The 17988-nt window shown below is 34.1% G+C and overlaps 1 protein-coding gene across 4 annotated transcripts; it reads right to left on the bottom strand.

The window, feature by feature from the left end:
- Nucleotides 1–333: 333 nt before the first annotated feature.
- On the bottom strand, nucleotides 334–15777 carry LOC115714841 (GDP-mannose transporter GONST1). Of its 4 annotated transcripts, XM_030643601.2 has the most exons (11): nucleotides 15636–15777; nucleotides 15409–15486; nucleotides 14454–14581; nucleotides 5792–6023; nucleotides 5489–5628; nucleotides 4956–5085; nucleotides 4385–4483; nucleotides 3789–3943; nucleotides 1446–1562; nucleotides 888–985; nucleotides 334–771 (listed from the first exon to the last, which is right to left on the bottom strand). In XM_030643601.2, the coding sequence occupies exons 4-11, from the start codon at nucleotides 6008–6010 to the stop codon at nucleotides 719–721; spliced, it is 1011 nt and encodes a 336-aa protein (XP_030499461.1). In that variant the 5' UTR covers nucleotides 6011–6023; nucleotides 14454–14581; nucleotides 15409–15486; nucleotides 15636–15777; the 3' UTR covers nucleotides 334–718. The 4 variants fall into 4 exon arrangements, with proteins under 4 accessions (XP_030499461.1, XP_060970139.1, XP_030499463.1 ...); XM_061114156.1 differs by having other exon boundaries at nucleotides 15409–15652; XM_030643603.1 differs by lacking the exons at nucleotides 5792–6023; nucleotides 14454–14581; nucleotides 15409–15486; nucleotides 15636–15777 and having other exon boundaries at nucleotides 5545–5628.
- Nucleotides 15778–17988: the final 2211 nt, after the last annotated feature.

The raw sequence follows: 17988 nt of genomic DNA, 5'->3' as shown, positions 1-17988 counted from the left end.
AATCTATAAAAAAAAAAAAAATAGAGAAGAGAGTAACTCTCATTTGTATTGTTTGGTATTATAAATAAAGATGGAATGATGGAAATGAAGTAAAATTACCATAATATCATTTTTAATATAAATATTTGTTACTTTTTAAAAAATAAATTTTGTATTTTGTGTATTAATTTTATCTTTTTCTCAAATTCTTCCTAAAATGAAGGGATTGTATTTTTAAAATTTGGAAGGAGAATGTCTCCCCCCACATCTCCTCTCTCCTTTTTTGCTAAACAAAGAATTCTACCTCTCCTTTCAACTCTCTCCTTCCCACCAAAGATAGTGTTAGTTCTCACATGAGAAAGAAAAGAAATTGTAATTAGAACAAAAATTTTGAAAAACTTGACATCATATATTGCTCGCCTCTTACTCATTGTCATCCTTCCCAGTACTAAATAAACAACAAAAGATACAACATAAACTACAGATTAGGAAGAATGTGGAGAAAATTGAGCAAGTTTAGACTACAACAAATCTACTCTTCCTATGCAATTACACAAATTCAATTTCTTGCACCATATCTTACCACGGTGAAGAGCAACAATGCAAAGAACTCCATTTGTTAGACACCTTCAGAAAAGAACTGGTTTCGATAGTTGACAAGATGATAATGATAAGGATGTTAAGCTAAATGTGGATTTCAAGCATAAAGCTGCCCCAAACAGTTGCAAACTTTTCAGGACTATGATCGCTCTTGCATTTTGGCTCTAGCGAAAAAGACTCCAGCCAGAAGTCCTACAATTTGCAAATTAAGTTGGGTAAATACTACAAAAGCAACTCAAGGTGTATCGTTTTGAAGTTTGTGAGGGATTATACCACATTACAAAGACCATTTATTGGAGATAACTTACCAAAGAAAATGCTTGCGGAATTCTCTAAACTGGTCGGGACTTTAAAAATTAGGATACCAGCCACAGACAGGGGGATCTTATTTAGTGACCCAACAAGGCTGCACATATTGATAGGGTCAGGATTGTAAATTATAGTCTACAAAGATAAATAATCACTCCATAGTGAAAATTAAAAAATAAAACAAATTATTCCAATACAACCGATGTTTTTTTTTTAAAAATGGTCGGGTCGAACTGTTAAAAACATGTTAAATGGAATCGGAAGCTAGCACAGTTCTTCCCATTATATAGTTGGACATCAAATTAGAAAAATATATTTAACATAGATCATTGTATCCAATTCAAGTTTTCTAATTCCGTGCATAGGTTTGGATAATTAAAAAATAAGCATCCATCCACATGTTCTGATGAAACTTTTCTACTGTTAAGAAAGAGTCTTAACATTTAATTTGCATGCTTACCATCAAAAAAATAAAAACTTTCAAATTAAAACAAAATGACTTGGTCAAAGTAGGATGGACCTTGATAAATAATTTATGAATTACTAATCTGTATTACCTGTATGTGGTAGCACCTGTTTGATGAAGAAACCACATAGAAGTGAAACTGATTGCCAGACCCAGAAATCCACTGAGTGTCATTACCAACCAGAAAGTTGGTACCCTCAAAAGCGGTCTGCAATTAGGTTGAGAACTGTTAGATTCATTTATAGTATCTCAACTTATGGCAAGCACAGTTCAGAAGGCGAGGCTAGATAAGATGGGTTTATGAAGCCTGCCAAAACTTGTTTAAAAAGATAAGCTTTATTGATATTAATTAAAAGTCAACCCTTAATTACAGAGTTTTTATTTATTACCATGCAAACATTTAATGAATTAACATATTATTCTCATCAAGAGAAGGCAAAGCTAGATAAGTTGAATGAGGAATAAGAAACCAAAAACAAATGTAATGAAGTGTATAAATTAAGTTGGGAAAAATTAGCATCTCCAATGGGGTGCTAAATTAGTGAAATATAGCTTACTTTAGGAAAAACTTGCTCTAATAATCTACCAACAGTTGTACCAAATTTGGCACAATCTAACATGATATAAATTTTGCATCACCATAAATGCAGCTCTTTTTAATATACTTTTATACCTTTTTTTATTATTATTAGCTTTAGTTATCACATTAAATACTAATTCTTTTAGTTCATTATTTTATTATTATCATTAACTATCACCAATAAAATAGAAAGAAAAATTATAATATTTTTTAATAAGTATTAAATAAACACTAATAAAAAAAGTACTAAGTTCGAATCCCCCCTCAATAGTAAAAGAAAAAGGTAAATTTTGAATCAAATTTTACTATTTTGCATTAGAGCATAGCTAAATATTATGCCAAATATATCACATATTATCTTTGGTAGCAAATATAGCACAATATTTACATATTCTATTAGAGATGGTTGAAGGCACATTACTGCATTGGGACTGGTAGAGTGTGTTGGAAAAGGCTGGTAGGCATTTGTTTCAAGGTATGAATCCCCATAGACTCAAAAAATAACATTGGAGCCACTAGGAGCTCTCCAAGTCAAATTGCCAGGGCCAAAAATTTGAAGAAGAAAAATGAAGGCACCAATATCTGTGACACACTACAGGTACAATCCGGTTCTTGACACAAACAGAGTACAGGTATTGTATTCATGTCTGAAACAGAATTACAATTATCCAAGCTATTCGATATGCTCGGGTGTCTCCCTGAGTTTGTTAACATAATTACAATTATCCTAGATTTTTTTTTACAGTTAGATTTCTTCAGCCTCCTAGAGTAGGTAAGCCTAATAGGTGGAGTATCAATCTGTATCCTAGCAACATCAGTCATAACTACGAAATTGTTATGAATTCTAAACTAGAAATAAGAATATGGGTGGGCGGATGATTTAGCACTGAAGCCTAATCATTATGATGATAATCGAAAACCGCTAGATACAAACTTGAATGAAATGCACTAATGATGAATTAGGGCTGGGTTGTGACCATCTAGAATTGACAAGGTAAATTTAAGAGACCACCCTCTCTCAAGTCAGAACCTTACTCCCAAAAAGAAAAAAGAAAAAAAGCTTAAAAATTCTCCCGTTTTCTAAGTCTCCATTATATACAACTGTTTCAGTGCCAACTCAGTGGTAAACCAACATGTAGAGACCCATAAACAAGCTACCTATCCCCTAAAAGACACATATGCCAATGGATGGAGGAGGGCCTATCAAATGACTACAACATCTTTTTTCGCTTTATCAAACTCATAAGCTTCTATTCAAATGCATGCAAGCAAAATCACTCCTGAGGTGAAAGGTGAAATCCAAGAGAGCTAGATACATATAAGTTGACAAATATGTATGCTTATTAACTTTGGTTATCCATTATGTAGTTTTAAATCATAGAAGATCATACAGCACAAAATTTACTGCAAAATTTAGCTTATGTTTTATAAGAATCAAAGGATCCAGGGAAAAACAGTAGAAACTATCAAGAGTTCTTTGTTTGTAGACATCATCATATCAAGAAAGGATGCTTTAATGAAAGCCTGCTAAGCAGACTGATCTTATGTATGAGAAATTCATTTTCTTGCTCTTGCAAAAGCCTTAAAGGAGTGCAGTTTACATCTGTAACATTAACTAATGAAAATGGACACATTACAATGACCAAATTACGAGAAATCAGGAGAGGAAATTTAAAAAAGTACATATACTTCAAGACTTAGTTAAAAGTAGGTAATTTTTTTTTTTGTTTTTTTGAATGTCAATTATATGATATGCATCAATCCTCAACATCAGTAAAATAATGTATCAACTGCACAAGAGAGGGAGAGACAGATAGACAGACAGACACAGGGGTAGGGGAGAGAAGGACTCACGTTTTTAAAAGATAATCCACCTCATTGAAAATGAATATAAGAAGAATCCCCAAAGGCAAAGAAAGTGTGTTATTTAGCATGACCATAGAAAATTCATTCAAGTTCCCAGATTTGGTGTATTGCTTTGCTGTGTCCATCACCCTACGGAGAGTCAACTGTACAGATAAATATAACAATAAACATCAACATTCTAAATTAACATAAAGAAAACATCCTTAATACCAGAATATTCTTAGATGATTCATAAGATAAATCGACAAAATTACAAGCAATCACTTGTGAAGGAAAATACAAGGACTTATTTGCGTGGATATCTTTCTTTGGGTAGTTGAACATGAGCACCTACCCAATGTTAAAATTTGTGTTTGCGCACTAAAATTTCTACAGGATCTAGCAAGTGATTTGACCACTCATCATTTTGAATGTAAAATCATAACTTTACCATCTATCGCCAAGGTCATTTGATAAACATATTTACAGTATTTACCACAAGCCAGGGGAACTAAGGGACTTTTAAAGTGAATAAAGCTATCTACAAACATAAATATTCTGGAAGTGTATAAAATTGAACAGTTACATCAAGACTGTGAACTTACAGAATATGATGCAGTTAAAAAGCAGTTAGCGATCTGCCATGCATAGCCAACAGCATGAAATGTTAAATCGGTAACTCCTCCAGAAATTGCTGATATGATCTGCACAATGGAAAATCAGAATTATAAAAATGAATCTATAAACAGTGCAGTGATAATTTCAAAGTAGTAGTTCTGTGACTCACATGTGAACGCCTTCTAATGTCACCCTTATAAATTAACAATAATATCAAGTGTTTATAATATTTTAATTTTTTGTAACACTTAGTTATTGGTCTCTGAGTTGGCAGAAAGTTGTCCTTTCAATACCATATAAGAGTAAATCCCATGCCTAATGAATAATGGTTTAGTTTTAGGTTCTCTCATTAAGTTGTGCTCAACCATAGATAAAAGAAAAAGTTTCCACAAAATTACTGGAATAGCCAATGTCCAACTAAACATTTAAGTGAACTCAAGACATAAATAAAAGGGAGAGGGGTAAAGAGAATGAAGATACTCAGAGAGAGAACAAAATGCAAATTGATATGATAATAATAATAATTGAAAAATGAATCCATTGCAAGTTCAAACATACCATCAAGAACAAAGCAGTCCACACTCGGCTCTCGTGATGCTTGCTAAATAAATACATTTCCCCAACAGCAGTTATCACATTTGTTACATTCTTTAGGACTGTGACCATGGCAACATTAATGTACTTCAAGCTGTAAACAAGAAGTACAAAGTCTATTAGGTATAATTTATAATCAAGCTCTAGACTAGTACACTCTAAATAAGACATATGAGTAGGTGACGGTCATGCTACGCATCCCATCCCTCTAAAGGGACTCACCAGGCAGCACAAAGAACATCAAATCCAAAAAATTTACATTCATGTTTATATCCTGGTTAATAAAATAAAGCATTTAACAATGGTATGGCTTGTGCTATTTATAACCAAAAGTATTTTTGCAACTGGGAATATTCTTTTAGACATTCACTCCTATTTCAAATTTGTTTACAAAATGGCAAATGCAGTTCAAAATTTTCAAGTTTCTTGCCATCAAAGGCACTTTACAAATGCAGCACGCAGTAGCTACCAACTGTAAAAACTTCATACCTACATACCTAAACATGCTTGTAACAAGCATCCCAACAAATATAACGTTCACTGGCAACCAGACCTTAATCAATTTCCATGTCAACGGTTCTGTTGATATGACACCCAGAAAACTCAGTACAGACACTATTATTACTGAAATAAGATTCTGCATCCACAGAAGAGCAAAAAGTAGTTAAGACATTAAAGTTTAAGTCAAACCAAGTGTTCAAATGGCACTTGACTGAAAATCCAATATTTCTTTGGTCATAGCAATGAACATGTATACAATATACTAGTCTTACAAGAAACCTCAGTAAAAGGTAGATTACCTGGTACAGCATCAAAGATATCCCAGCATTAAAATCATAGCCAGATAGCATGAACTTGTTAACTAGTATCATGCTACAAGAAGAGATGCAATAGGCCAGGCCAGACAATAATGCCGGATTCTGTAATTTGACTCCTTTAGTACTACTACGTGTAGATTTGTTCCTTTCTTTCTCCGTACCACTTTCCAAGTCAGTACCATTATGTTCAAAAGACTTCATTGCAAAGTATCACCTGCGTAAATGTGGAAAAAAAAAAGTTAATACAAGTGTTTTCCTTTTGGCAAGGAACATGAGAGATTAGAAATGATCTGCCATATGAGGTGAAACACAAGTTCAGAGATTAGAAAGAGAAAAAAAAAACAGAGAACCAATACTTGTATACCAGGTATGCAGAAAGAAATTTCATTAATACAGAAAAATTAATTGTCATTTAATTTCAGAGTGTGATATCGAGTGCAATTAGCATTTCTGTTTCAAATATATATATATATATATATATATATGTTGGATGAGCGGAGGAGAGAAGCTTTTATTTAAAATCAACCATAAAACATGCACAGTGACAATACTACTATCCTTGTCTAAGTTGATTAGAAATATTTTATCCCCTGTACGTTAATAATCTTATTAGCAACCCATGCATTAAGAAACATCATCACAATGTAAACGTTGCATGCATATGCAGATACAACCAATTCATAACATTGAGCATTATCATAATATAATGATGCTCCTCTTTTATTACAAGCCTACCACCCAACAACATCAAAGAGGAAAATTATTGTTCACTCTACTATTCTAATACCAATATATCATGTGCTTAATTGTTGTTCACTCTATTTTCCTCTATTATCCTACTGTTTATACCAAAATGTTAGGAAATTCCTATCAAATGGTATCAAAGCACGATCTTGTGGCCTCTGTCATGGCGCCAATGCTACCGCTATTCAATGAAGAGGACCCATATGGCTGAGTTCTTCACATAGAAGAGTATTTCCAGGTTCATCAAACACCAAAAAGAAAAATGGTAGTGGTTGCTCAAGAAGGTTATGGGTGTTGCTTGGCAATGGTTTTAAGTCGTGGAGTAACAAGATCCAATCGAAAATTGGTTGGAATTCCACATCACGTTGTTCAATTGTTGCAACAAATTCAATAATGATCCATTCGACGAATTGATGGCTCTCTGATATGAGAATTGAGTGCTGGGGTTCTGGACTCAGTTCATTCCGGTTGCAGCAATATTGTTGGATGTTCCCAAAACCTTCCTTTGTTATTGTAGAAAATAGTGAATCGAATTGTGTATGTATTTCATAGAATAGTACATATTTATATACAAAGCTAGGAGACTAGGAAATAGGAAACTACCAACAAAATAGGAAACTACTAAATACAAGTTACCCTAATTCTTTTACACCTAATATACAGCTAATACTCTAACACTCCCCTGTGGAGCATAGATGTTAATCATGCCCACATTTACAAAGATAGTCTATCCGCACCCCATTCAAAGCTTTTGTAAAAATATCTCCTAGTTGTTCTCCGGTTTTCACATATCCTGTGGAGATCAGACCTTGTTGAATTTTCTCACGAACAAAATGACAATCGATCTCAATGTGCTTAGTTCGCTCGTGGAATACGGGATTCGAGGCAATATGAAGAGCAGCTTGATTATCACACCATAATTTTGCTGGAATAGAAGTCTTAAACCCGAATTCAGTCAAAAGCTGATAAATCCATATTACCTCACACACGAACTGGGCCATAGCTCTATATTCGATTCGGACTGGATCTGTATACAACATTTTGTTTCTTACTCTTCCAAGAGACCGGATTGCCCCCAACAAATACACAATATCCTGAAGTGGATCGTACATCTACCTTGGAGCACACCAATGTTGCATCGAAAAAACACTCGATACGGGTATGTCCATGATCCTTGTAAACTATACCTCGTCCCGGTGCTCCTTTTAAGTAACATAAAATTTGTTCTAATACGCCCAATGATGAATTGTTGGGGAAGACATGAACCGACCGATAACACTATCGGAAATGCAATATCGGACGAGTCACAGTTAAATAATTCAACTTTCCAACTAACCTGCGATATTTCTCAGGATCTTCAAATGGTTTCCCATCACGTGTAAGATGCACAGCTGGATTCATTGGAGCATTGCAAGGTTTTGATCCCAATTTCCCTGTCTCAGTTAGCAAATCAAGTACATACTTTCTTTGAGACAGAAAAATACCTTGTTTACTCCGAGTAACTTCAATCCCCAAGAAATACTTGAGTTCCCCTAAATCTTTCGTGTTAAACTGGGTGTGAATGAAAGACTTAAGGGATGAGATGCCTTCGCATCATTTCCGGTAATAACGATGTCATCAACATACACCACTAACAAAATGATACCAACGGTTGATCTTTTATAAAACACGAGAAAGATCTAACTTACTTTTCAACAAACCAAACTTCTCAACAAACGACTAAATTTACCAAACCAAGCACGAGGGCTTTGTTTCAATCCATATAAAGATTTGCGAAGATGACAAACTCGCCTAACTCCCCCGAGCAACAAACCCGGGAGGTTGCTCCATATATACTTCTTCCTCAAGATCTCCATGAAGAAAAGCATTTTTAATATCAAGTCGATGCAAAGGCCAATGATGAGTAGGTTGCCATGGAAATGAACGGCCGAACGGATGTGAGTTTAAGCAACGGAGAAAAAGTATCACAATAGTCCACTCCATAGGTTTGAGCATAATCCTTGGCAACAAGACGGGCCTTTAAGCGAGCAATGTGCCGTCATGCGGATTGAATTTAGTGAACACCCATTTACACCCGATGGCCTCGTTTTTCCGGAAGGTAAATCAACCAAGACCCAAGTACCATTCGCAACCAAAGCATTCATCTCTTCTATCATTGCGGCAAGCCAACCGGGATGAGACATCGCTTCTCGAACGAGTTTAGGAATAGTGATAGAATCAAGAGAAGCAATAAAAGAACAAGAAGAGGAGAGATGATTATAAGACACAAAAGAAGTAATAGGAAAAGTACATTGACGTTTACCTTTACGTAGTGCAATGGGAAGATCATGCGAGATGTCCGGATACGATGACGAAGATGCGGGTGGACATGAAACGGGGAGGTGGAGGAGGGGGGCGCACGGTGTACACTATGGGAGGCCGAGTGGGAGTGGTGGAGGTGGTAGAGGTGGTGGAGGTGGTGGAGGTGGTGGAGGTGTAGACATTGTGGGGGTGACGGCCGAGGCGGAGTGAAGGAGCAAAGAGACCCGCCGTAACATGGAGCGGCGCATAGGATGTGACAGAATAAACCAACAAATCATCATCCTCCCCCGACTAGTAGAAGTAGTGGAAGATGAAAAATAAGGTGTATTTTCTACAAAAGTAACATCAATAGATACAAGATATGTTGTTGAGATCGGGACGATTAACACCTATACCCTTTACGAAGACGAGAATAACCAAGAAAGACACACTTTGAAGTGCATAGGGTCTAATTTGGTGACGGATGGACGGACATCGCGAGCAAAACAAACACTACCAAATACTCGCGGAGCAACGGAAATAATGACTTATTAGGAAAAAGAATTTTAAATGGAATTCCACCATTAAGAACAAGAGGACATGCGATTAATAAGAAAGCATGCCGTGGAAACCGTATCCCGGCCCAAAAAGGTTTAGGGACTTTCATTTGAAACGAGAGCACGTGCGAGCTTTCAAGAAGATGTACGTTTTTACGTTCGCAACACCATTCGAGGTGCCGTATCAACACGAAGTTTCATGAAGCATGCCATTAGAGGTCATATAAGATTGAAATTGAGCGGACATGTACTCTTTGGCATTATCACTTCTCGAAGTACGAATAGATACATTAAATTGAGTTTGAATCTCGGCCTGAAAAACACGAATATAGAAAACAACTCGAACGATTTTTCATTAAATATAACCAAGTTAAACGAGAATGATCATCCACAAAAGTAACAAAATACCTGAATCCGAGTTGAGACAAAATAGGAGAAGGACCCCAAACATCGAATGAACTAACTCAAAAGGAACACTAGCACGTTTATTGACACGTGGACTCGAAACTAACACGATGATGTTTGGCAATGACATGACTCACATTCTAACGAAGATAAACTACTATATTGGGGACACAGTTTCTTGAGCAAAGGAAGGGATGGATGACCTAAACGACAATGAGCCTCGAAAGCGGAAGCAACACTCGAACAAGCAATAGAGGTTGGCGGAAGTGGGTCGAGAACATACAAGCCACCGATTCATGTCCTTTACCAATAATCTTCTTCGTCATAAGATCCCGAAACAAACAATGATCGGGAAAGAATGAGATGCAACAATTTAGATTACGAGTGAGTTGACTAACGAGAAAGCAAATTAAAGGACAAATCGGTAAATGTAAGGCTGATGATAAAGATAGCATAGGTGTAGGAACAATAAGTGCCGATCCAAGAACGGCAGTGACCCATCGGGCTAAGGTGACAACGAAGTGGGACTATGAGATCGAAAAGTGGAAAAGAGACGAGGAATTACATCGTATGATCCGTGGCACCGAATCAATGACCCATTTTGAGGATTTGGAAAGAAGGCGGGCATTAGAGTTACTGAATCGGCAATCGCGATGACGGAAGAAGATGAAGACTTAAGTGTTTGCGATACCTTGAGAACTTGGCAAATTCATCGGCGAAATAAGGACCGATTTGTCGGGATGCATCACTAAGTGCTTGCAATATTGGCGAGTGTTGTTGTCGATTCTTAAATTGTAACTTCTGCCTCAAACTTGGTGTGGCCTGGTTTCTTACAATAATTGCACATGATGCTCCCGAGAATTTGGTGTGCGGTTATCGTGTCCTTGTGAATTACCTCCTTTAAATCCACTTGGAGTAAGAGTTTCTTTCCTAATTATTACGACTCACCAAGGCGCTGTATTCGAGGAGTTGAAGAGGTAGTCTACGTGCGAAGAACACGAGTAAACACATCTTGTAAAGAGGAGACATCGGAACCGGAGAGAACTTGTGACTTTGCGAGTCAAATTCGTATGAGAGTCTGAAAACTCATAATAGCCATACGATTTCTCGTTGGCGGCTGTTGAACTTTTACATCGGACTAAACGGTAATAGCACATTAAGTTCTTCATATGTTTTCTTGAAAGCCATAAAATAATTCATAAGAGACTTATCTTGTTTCTCAGCGCGATAAAAAGCTTTGCGAAACATCATATGTGCGAGATATATTGTCGTTGCCAGAATACAAAAAGTCCAAGTAATCCATTAGTTCTTTAACCAATTCACAATGAATAATCAAACTAATTACCTCATTATCGATAGAATTTCGAATTTGAAGGAACAAGCGAGCATCCTCACGGAGCCATATTTTCCTTGAATCATCTGTTTCTTTGGGAGGATCGTCAGTCAAGTGATCATCTTTGTCAATACTCCTCAAATACAGTCGAATCGTCTTACTCCATTCCAAATAATTCAAACCAATCAACTTATGGTCCGTGATTTTAGACATCACGGGAACAACATCAGAAACAACAAGCGATTTTGAATCGATCTTATCTACGCCATAATCTCAAAAGCAAACACAAAGACAAAAAAGAACAAAAGAACACCGAAAGAATGAACACCCAAACACGAAGAAGACAAACAAATACCGAATTACAACCTAGAACAGATGCGAGTGGGCTTAGAAGAACCCGAGTGAAGAATCGGCAACGAACGCCGTCGAAGCGCGCCGTCACACGCGCCTCCACGCGCGGCGCGTGAGCCCCACGCGCGAAGCTTCGGGCGGCGCGTGAGCCCCACGCGCGAGGAATCGGCCGACCGAACTTCGGGGTTCGTAGATCGGCGGGCGGGCCGGTCCTCCCATGTGGGCGGTGAGAAACAATGTTCACTCCGAATAGGATTTTCGAAAAAACAACCTAGCTCAAACCACAATTTTTTTTTTTTTTTTTATTATGAACCCTAATTTTGAATTTCGAATCACAATGCTCTGATACCATGTAGAAAATAGTGAATCGAATTGTGTATGTATTTCATAGAATAGTACATATTTATATACAAAGCTAGGAGACTAGGAAATAGGAAACTACCAACAAAATAGGAAACTACTAAATACAAGTTACCCTAATTCTTTTACACCTAATATACAGCTAATACTCTAACAGTTATTATATGTTTGTTGCAATCTTCCGACGAAGGTGTAGAGGAAGGTGCATGAATATAAGCCTAGGACACTTACCGATGTCATCACCAAAGCGTTCTTAGTTGAAGGACAACTGAGGTCACATCATCAAATTGGCAAGGGGGATAAAGAAGAGATATAGAATGACAGTGAACGACCTGTTGATCTTCTTGAGTCTCCAACGGAAATGGTGGAAGTTATAGCGCCGAAACACAGTTCCTAATCCGAGATGCTCTCTGAAAAAACAACAGAGAATAAATCAGGAAGTCGACGACCCATTCTAGCAATAAAGCTTTGCATCGACAGAGAAGAAAGAGTCACAGGAGATGGCGCCAAAAAAGGACCAGCAGATGAAGGTGATGTCAGAGAAGAAGGAGACGTAAGAAGGGCTTCTTTCACATGCTTCGGCTAGGGTTTTTCTTGCTGTGTGGGATTCAAGTCTGGACACTTTTGATACTTCACTTACTCCAATTTGGGCCTGAGGTATACTTGGTGCACCTCCATTAAATAAAGAAAATAGCCAATTATCCTTAAGTGTAATTGGGCAATTATTTGGGATCCAGGGTAAATAGTGGAAGCCCAACGTTCTATATGTTTGAATTTTGACAAACCACCTCTCCATCTCAGAAGCTTCATACACAATGGACGATCGGCAACAGAACTGCAACTTCTAGATCTTCCTAAGAAGCGGCGCAAAGGAAGGCAAGGGATGGTCAACGCCGTTGAGAGGGTAAGAGGGAACAGCGAAAAGTACTCTGTCTTCTCCACCAATCAGAATTTTCTTTGAGAGAGAAATATGAGGCAATAATTTCTCTACAATGGAAATTGGTAGAGTCCAAGCACACAAGGAACAAAACAAATTTACTGAAGCTTGATCAGCAGTCAGAAAGGTTGAAGGGAGGTATGCTTTGTAGTTATTAGCTTGAGAGTCTGAATTTTATTGTTAACAGTTGGCAAAGGGGAACAAATGTTCTTTTCATGTTGGGGTTAAAACAGAATAATCAACAAATCCATGGGCCACTATTTCTTCTTGTTGTACCATACTTCATATTGTCAAACTGGGCAAAAGAATTTAGAAAATGGCTGCCTAAGATGAATATTATGAACAAAAGAGTTGACATCATCAAACATTTAAAAAAATTATTGACGATATATGAAAATATGAAAGATTAAGTTGTCGATGAACCGCATAGTTTCAAAAACGATGGAACACAACTGTCTGCAACCCTTTTGGAATTTATCACTAAGAATAAATTATTGGTAATGGGTACCCTATCACTGAACAGTGTGGACAAGTCGTGGGTCCAACTTTATTTTCTTGATCAAGATAAATTCAAAAGTTTAGTCTCACGAAAGCTAAGTACTCTATCACGTAATTGGTTTGTAGACAAAGGACGAGTGTGGCAGCTCATCAGCTCTATTTTTGACATTGGAATGATCCTATTGTATGTAGTTGGTACTCAACCTTCTCATTGTTCAAGTTTGGTAATGCAGCTCAGAGTCACCCCTTGGTTGCGCGCACACCGGCATACCAATTTGAAGCCTTCTGTCCTTGGCTCCTTGCTGCCATATTTCAACAGTCACATGTTCATCCTACCAAAGGAGGGAATATGACTTTGCTCAACGGTTTTTAGAGCGAGTTGTATGGTGGCGTTTCTCTCACAGCTTAAACAACTTGCATTTGTTGGCTTGGTTCTTTGACAAAGGACGAGCAAAGTTTGGGGCTACAATTGAAGTTGATCTTCTTCACCTTGAGGACAAGGTGAATTTCGGGCGGCTGGTATTGATAGGCCTTAGAATAAATAAAAGAGGTACATGGGTCATTGTAATGGGGTATCGAGTTAGTATATATATAAGAGAGTATTAGAAAGGATTTGGGGTAGAGAATTACTTGGTTAAAGTAAGCATTAGCTTAGGGGAGTGTTGGGTCTCCCGAATACCCAACAACCTTGTTTACTCTATTATTTTAATCTCAATATATCAATTGCTTAATTGTTGTTCACTCTATTCTCCTCTATTATTATACTACTGCTAGAATGTACATATTTCTTAAAATGTACCAAGCCTAATTGGACGTGTGCTTTGAAGCTGAGGGTTTTTGACATAAAAGGTCTTATAAAAAGGGTGCTTGCTTTTCATGATATATCGGAGAACTTCCAAACCTAGGCATAATGCAATAAAGTGATACATGTATTCCGAGATAGGCCTTATTTCAAAATATATATTTCAGGAAAGAAATGAGCATTTTCATTTGAATGTTACCATCAATGTCTAAAAGATTGATATAAGTCCTTTGGCTAACAAATCAATAAACCAAAGTTAGTCGTTTTTTCTTTCCACAAACTAGAAAACGCAAGTGTCAACTAGAGAAATTTGACCAAGAAAAGAATACATGGCAAGTGGGAACTAAAAACATGAGCAATAAGTTGAAGAAACAGACCTGCTAAACTAACTTCAGCTCTGTACGTCTTCTTTTCCTTTTACCGGTGTCCTTGATGAGGTAATAATCAGATCTAACGAGGATACAACTGCGCCTCTAATTTAGGCCCAGTTCGGCCAATCTAGTTTCTGCAGAATCAATGAACTCATCAAATGCCTAAAACTACTACAAATCAGGATGAACAAAAGGGTCCTTCAAAGAGAATTATAAATTCAAAATCAGCAAGCAAACAGTTGATCAATCATTAGAACTACTACAACTAGGATAAAAAAAATATATATTTTATTGCAAGTGCATAGAAAGAACCTACGCTTAAAATTAGAGCATCATTGTATAGAAATTAATCTTTCAAAGTATTAACACCATGTAAACAGACCCAATGGTTAAAAACATATAATTAATACGTGGATTGAAAATTAGCAATATTTATATTATATTTATATTTATAAAGATACTCATTAACTTGAATTTGAAAAAACCCAGTTAGTGAAACTTAAACTACTTCCAAATGAAGAATGTCTAGGAAATAACTTCATTTCCTTCTTAGTCTTAAGAGTTTCTATCATGATCTAAAATGAAGATGGTCATCCTAAATGTGAGTAGATTATTTCAACTTCAAGAGAGTTATGTGACAAGTTTGTAAGACTAACATAAGAAAACAGAATTAAAGGAGAATTCACTTATTCCCAAATACAAGAAGCAATTTTAATGAAGATGTATGCGAATAGAGGGCTAGCATACAAAAACATAATTGAAGCCAAAAACTAAAGATGCCAACTTAGTAAAAATAAATAAATAAAAATAATTGAACCCAAAACTAAAAATGTCAACTTTGGGAAAAAAAAAAAAAAATTGTTTAATATGTAAGACAAGAAGACACCCATTTGATACTCTTGATCAAAAGAACAGTTTCAGAGCCTTGAATTCTGAATTAAACGAAAAGAATAGTAATTACCTTGAAATATTCTCCAAAACTTCAACACCCTCTCATCGATCAAAGAAGACCCACAAAAATGGTTAGAGCAGAGAGGACCTAAGAATTGGAAAATTCATGAAAAGGGTACAGAAAAAGGAGGAAAAAATATGTATAAAATAAAGCACAACTCTTTCTGATTTGAGCAAGAAAAAGAGAGAAAGAATGAAATTGAGAAGAAAAGCTGAGGAGAAAAAGGGTGGAAGTACCTGGGTCGTCGTGTAATGTTGTTGTTATTACTATGTTTCGTATATTTCAATTTTCAATGTTCAAAAATTAATTCGCCGTTGTCCAGTGGGAGCACTCCATGTCTTCATTCCAATTTTTATTTTTATGTTTTATTTTATTTTTTCAAAAGCCAAATACCATTTTGATTTTCTATTTTGTAAATGTACCTGACTTCATTTTATTAAATAATAATTTAAATTTAATATTTTTTTTTGGATAATTATTAATTTTTGTAAAAAAAATAATTTTTTACGCTTAAATAATTTTCTTTTACATTTTTATAATTTTTTATAGAAACAACACGAAAATAACAAGAAAATTACATAAAAGTAACAAGAAAATAATATCTAAATAATATCAAAACAACCACAAAAAATAATATATAGATAACAAAAAATCAACAACAAATTAATAAGAGTACAGCATAAAAAGACTGTATTTTCTGTAAATAAAATCTAAAAAAACCGCAAAAATATTTAAAATTCTGTAAAACCGTATTTTTGTAATTTTTTTATTATTTTTATGTATTTATGAAATAATTCCTTTTTTTAAAAAAAAAATGGCCTTATATTTTCTAAAAGGTACAAATTAATACTTTAAATTTAATTTTCATTAAAATAAAACTAATTATATGTATTATGAAAAAAATTAGTTATATTTTTTATATTTGTTCATACTAAAAGTTAATTCTAAATTAATTATATTAAAAAAATAATAAAAATTAAACTCAATGTATTATTTTATTTAAGAAATATAAAGTTTATCATGTAACAAAATAAATAGTTTTAATAATTAGATAAATAAAATATTTTGTGTCATTTTACTAAAAAAAAAATCATATTAATAATTTTTATAAAATACTAAATTTAAAATAGTATTTTTTTTTAATTTATTTTTTTAAGTGAACTTTTTATATATAGTTATACATGCTTTTGAAAATACACCAAAAAAAATTATATATTTTTGACATTTACATCATTTTTTTTATATATAATAATGTATGGGTGCACTCTTAATGGGTATTACTCATGAATGGATTAATGTTAGTTTTTGAGCTTAATTTTTCTATCTAATCAGTTTGATCTCTTATTTTCACATTATAGGAATTGGAGTTGTTCTATAGGTTGGAAAAAAAATTAAGAAAAAAAGTTTTTCGACAAAAGAAAGATAAAAAAAAAATAAGTTTGATTTAATATTTTGTATCTAAACACATTTTTGATATAGTGTAAAAAGAGATATTTTTTTATTTTTTTTAATTATGTAGCTAAACTAAGCATAAATATTAAAATTTATCTTTTATTATTCGTCTTTAGATCAAAATCTAATAATTTAATATTTTAAAAATTAATATTTATAGTTAAATTTATTTAGTAACCATCATCAATGGGTAATATCCGTTGAAAAGTAAGTATATAGTAAATATATAACATATACTGCCTTATTTTAGAATAAATCGAAATAAAATTAGTTGTAATAGTTAATCACATATTTATTTAAAATTAGTTGTAATAGTTAATGACATATTTATTTAAAATTTATTCTCTAATTTAAATTATTCAAAAATTTACATTAATTTATGTTATTTCTTAATTAAAAATTGAATATAAGAAATATATCAATAATTGAAAATACAAAAAAATAACTAAATCATTTTTTTTGAAAAACAATAATAATCATTCATTATTTTATGCAACTTATCAATAACATTTTGGATTAAGCATATTCACTGAGAACCATATTTATAGTTGTCAAAATATACACATCATTTTAAAATAATATATTTTTTTTTATTTTCTCTTTCATCTACATAACATTTGTCATCTTTTCTTAAAAATATACTTTAATATTTGACAACTTTAAAAATTGTCTGTCATATTCCCACGTCACATTAAATTAATAACTTTTGAAGTAAAATATAACTTTTTTCTAATAAAAAAAATTAAAAAAACATCATGTGGCTATTATCTATATTGAGCAACACTTTACATAAAAATAGTTTTGAAAATTAAATCATATTGCAGATCTGGTAAGACCACTTCAATGAGCAATCCCATTGCCAATCATATCCAATAAGGGCAACATTTATAGTTGTGAAATTACACACATCATGCTAAAATATTATTTATTTTTTATTTTCTCTCTCATTCACATAAAATTTATCACATTTCTTAATAAAAATATATTTGGTAGACAACTTTTAAAGTTGTCCACATGGTCCCACATTATATTAAATTAATAATTTTTTAGGTAAAAAATAACTTGTTCTTAATAAAAAGAATAATAAAAAAATATCATGTAGTTATTGTCTATATTAAACAACACCTCACATAAAAT

Source organism: Cannabis sativa, chromosome 4 (assembly GCF_029168945.1).
Source record: "Cannabis sativa cultivar Pink pepper isolate KNU-18-1 chromosome 4, ASM2916894v1, whole genome shotgun sequence".
NCBI classification, from domain to species: Eukaryota; Viridiplantae; Streptophyta; class Magnoliopsida; order Rosales; family Cannabaceae; genus Cannabis; species Cannabis sativa.
Note: the sequence above shows the minus strand (reverse complement) of the source record. Positions and strands in the feature narration are given on the sequence as shown.

What these genes read in the sequence shown, in the direction of transcription:
- LOC115714841 (XM_030643601.2), bottom strand. Translation starts at nt 6,010, where the DNA reads ATGAAGTCTTTTGAACATAATGGTACTGACTTGGAAAGTGGTACGGAG. An exon ending in TTTTAACTGCATCATATTCT is followed by an intron (nt 3,944 to 4,384) that starts GTAAGTTCACAG and finishes TTATCTGTACAG; the next exon opens with TTGACTCTCCGTAGGGTGAT. An exon ending in TTCCGCAAGCATTTTCTTTG is followed by an intron (nt 772 to 887) that starts GTAAGTTATCTC and finishes TGCAAATTGTAG; the next exon opens with GACTTCTGGCTGGAGTCTTT.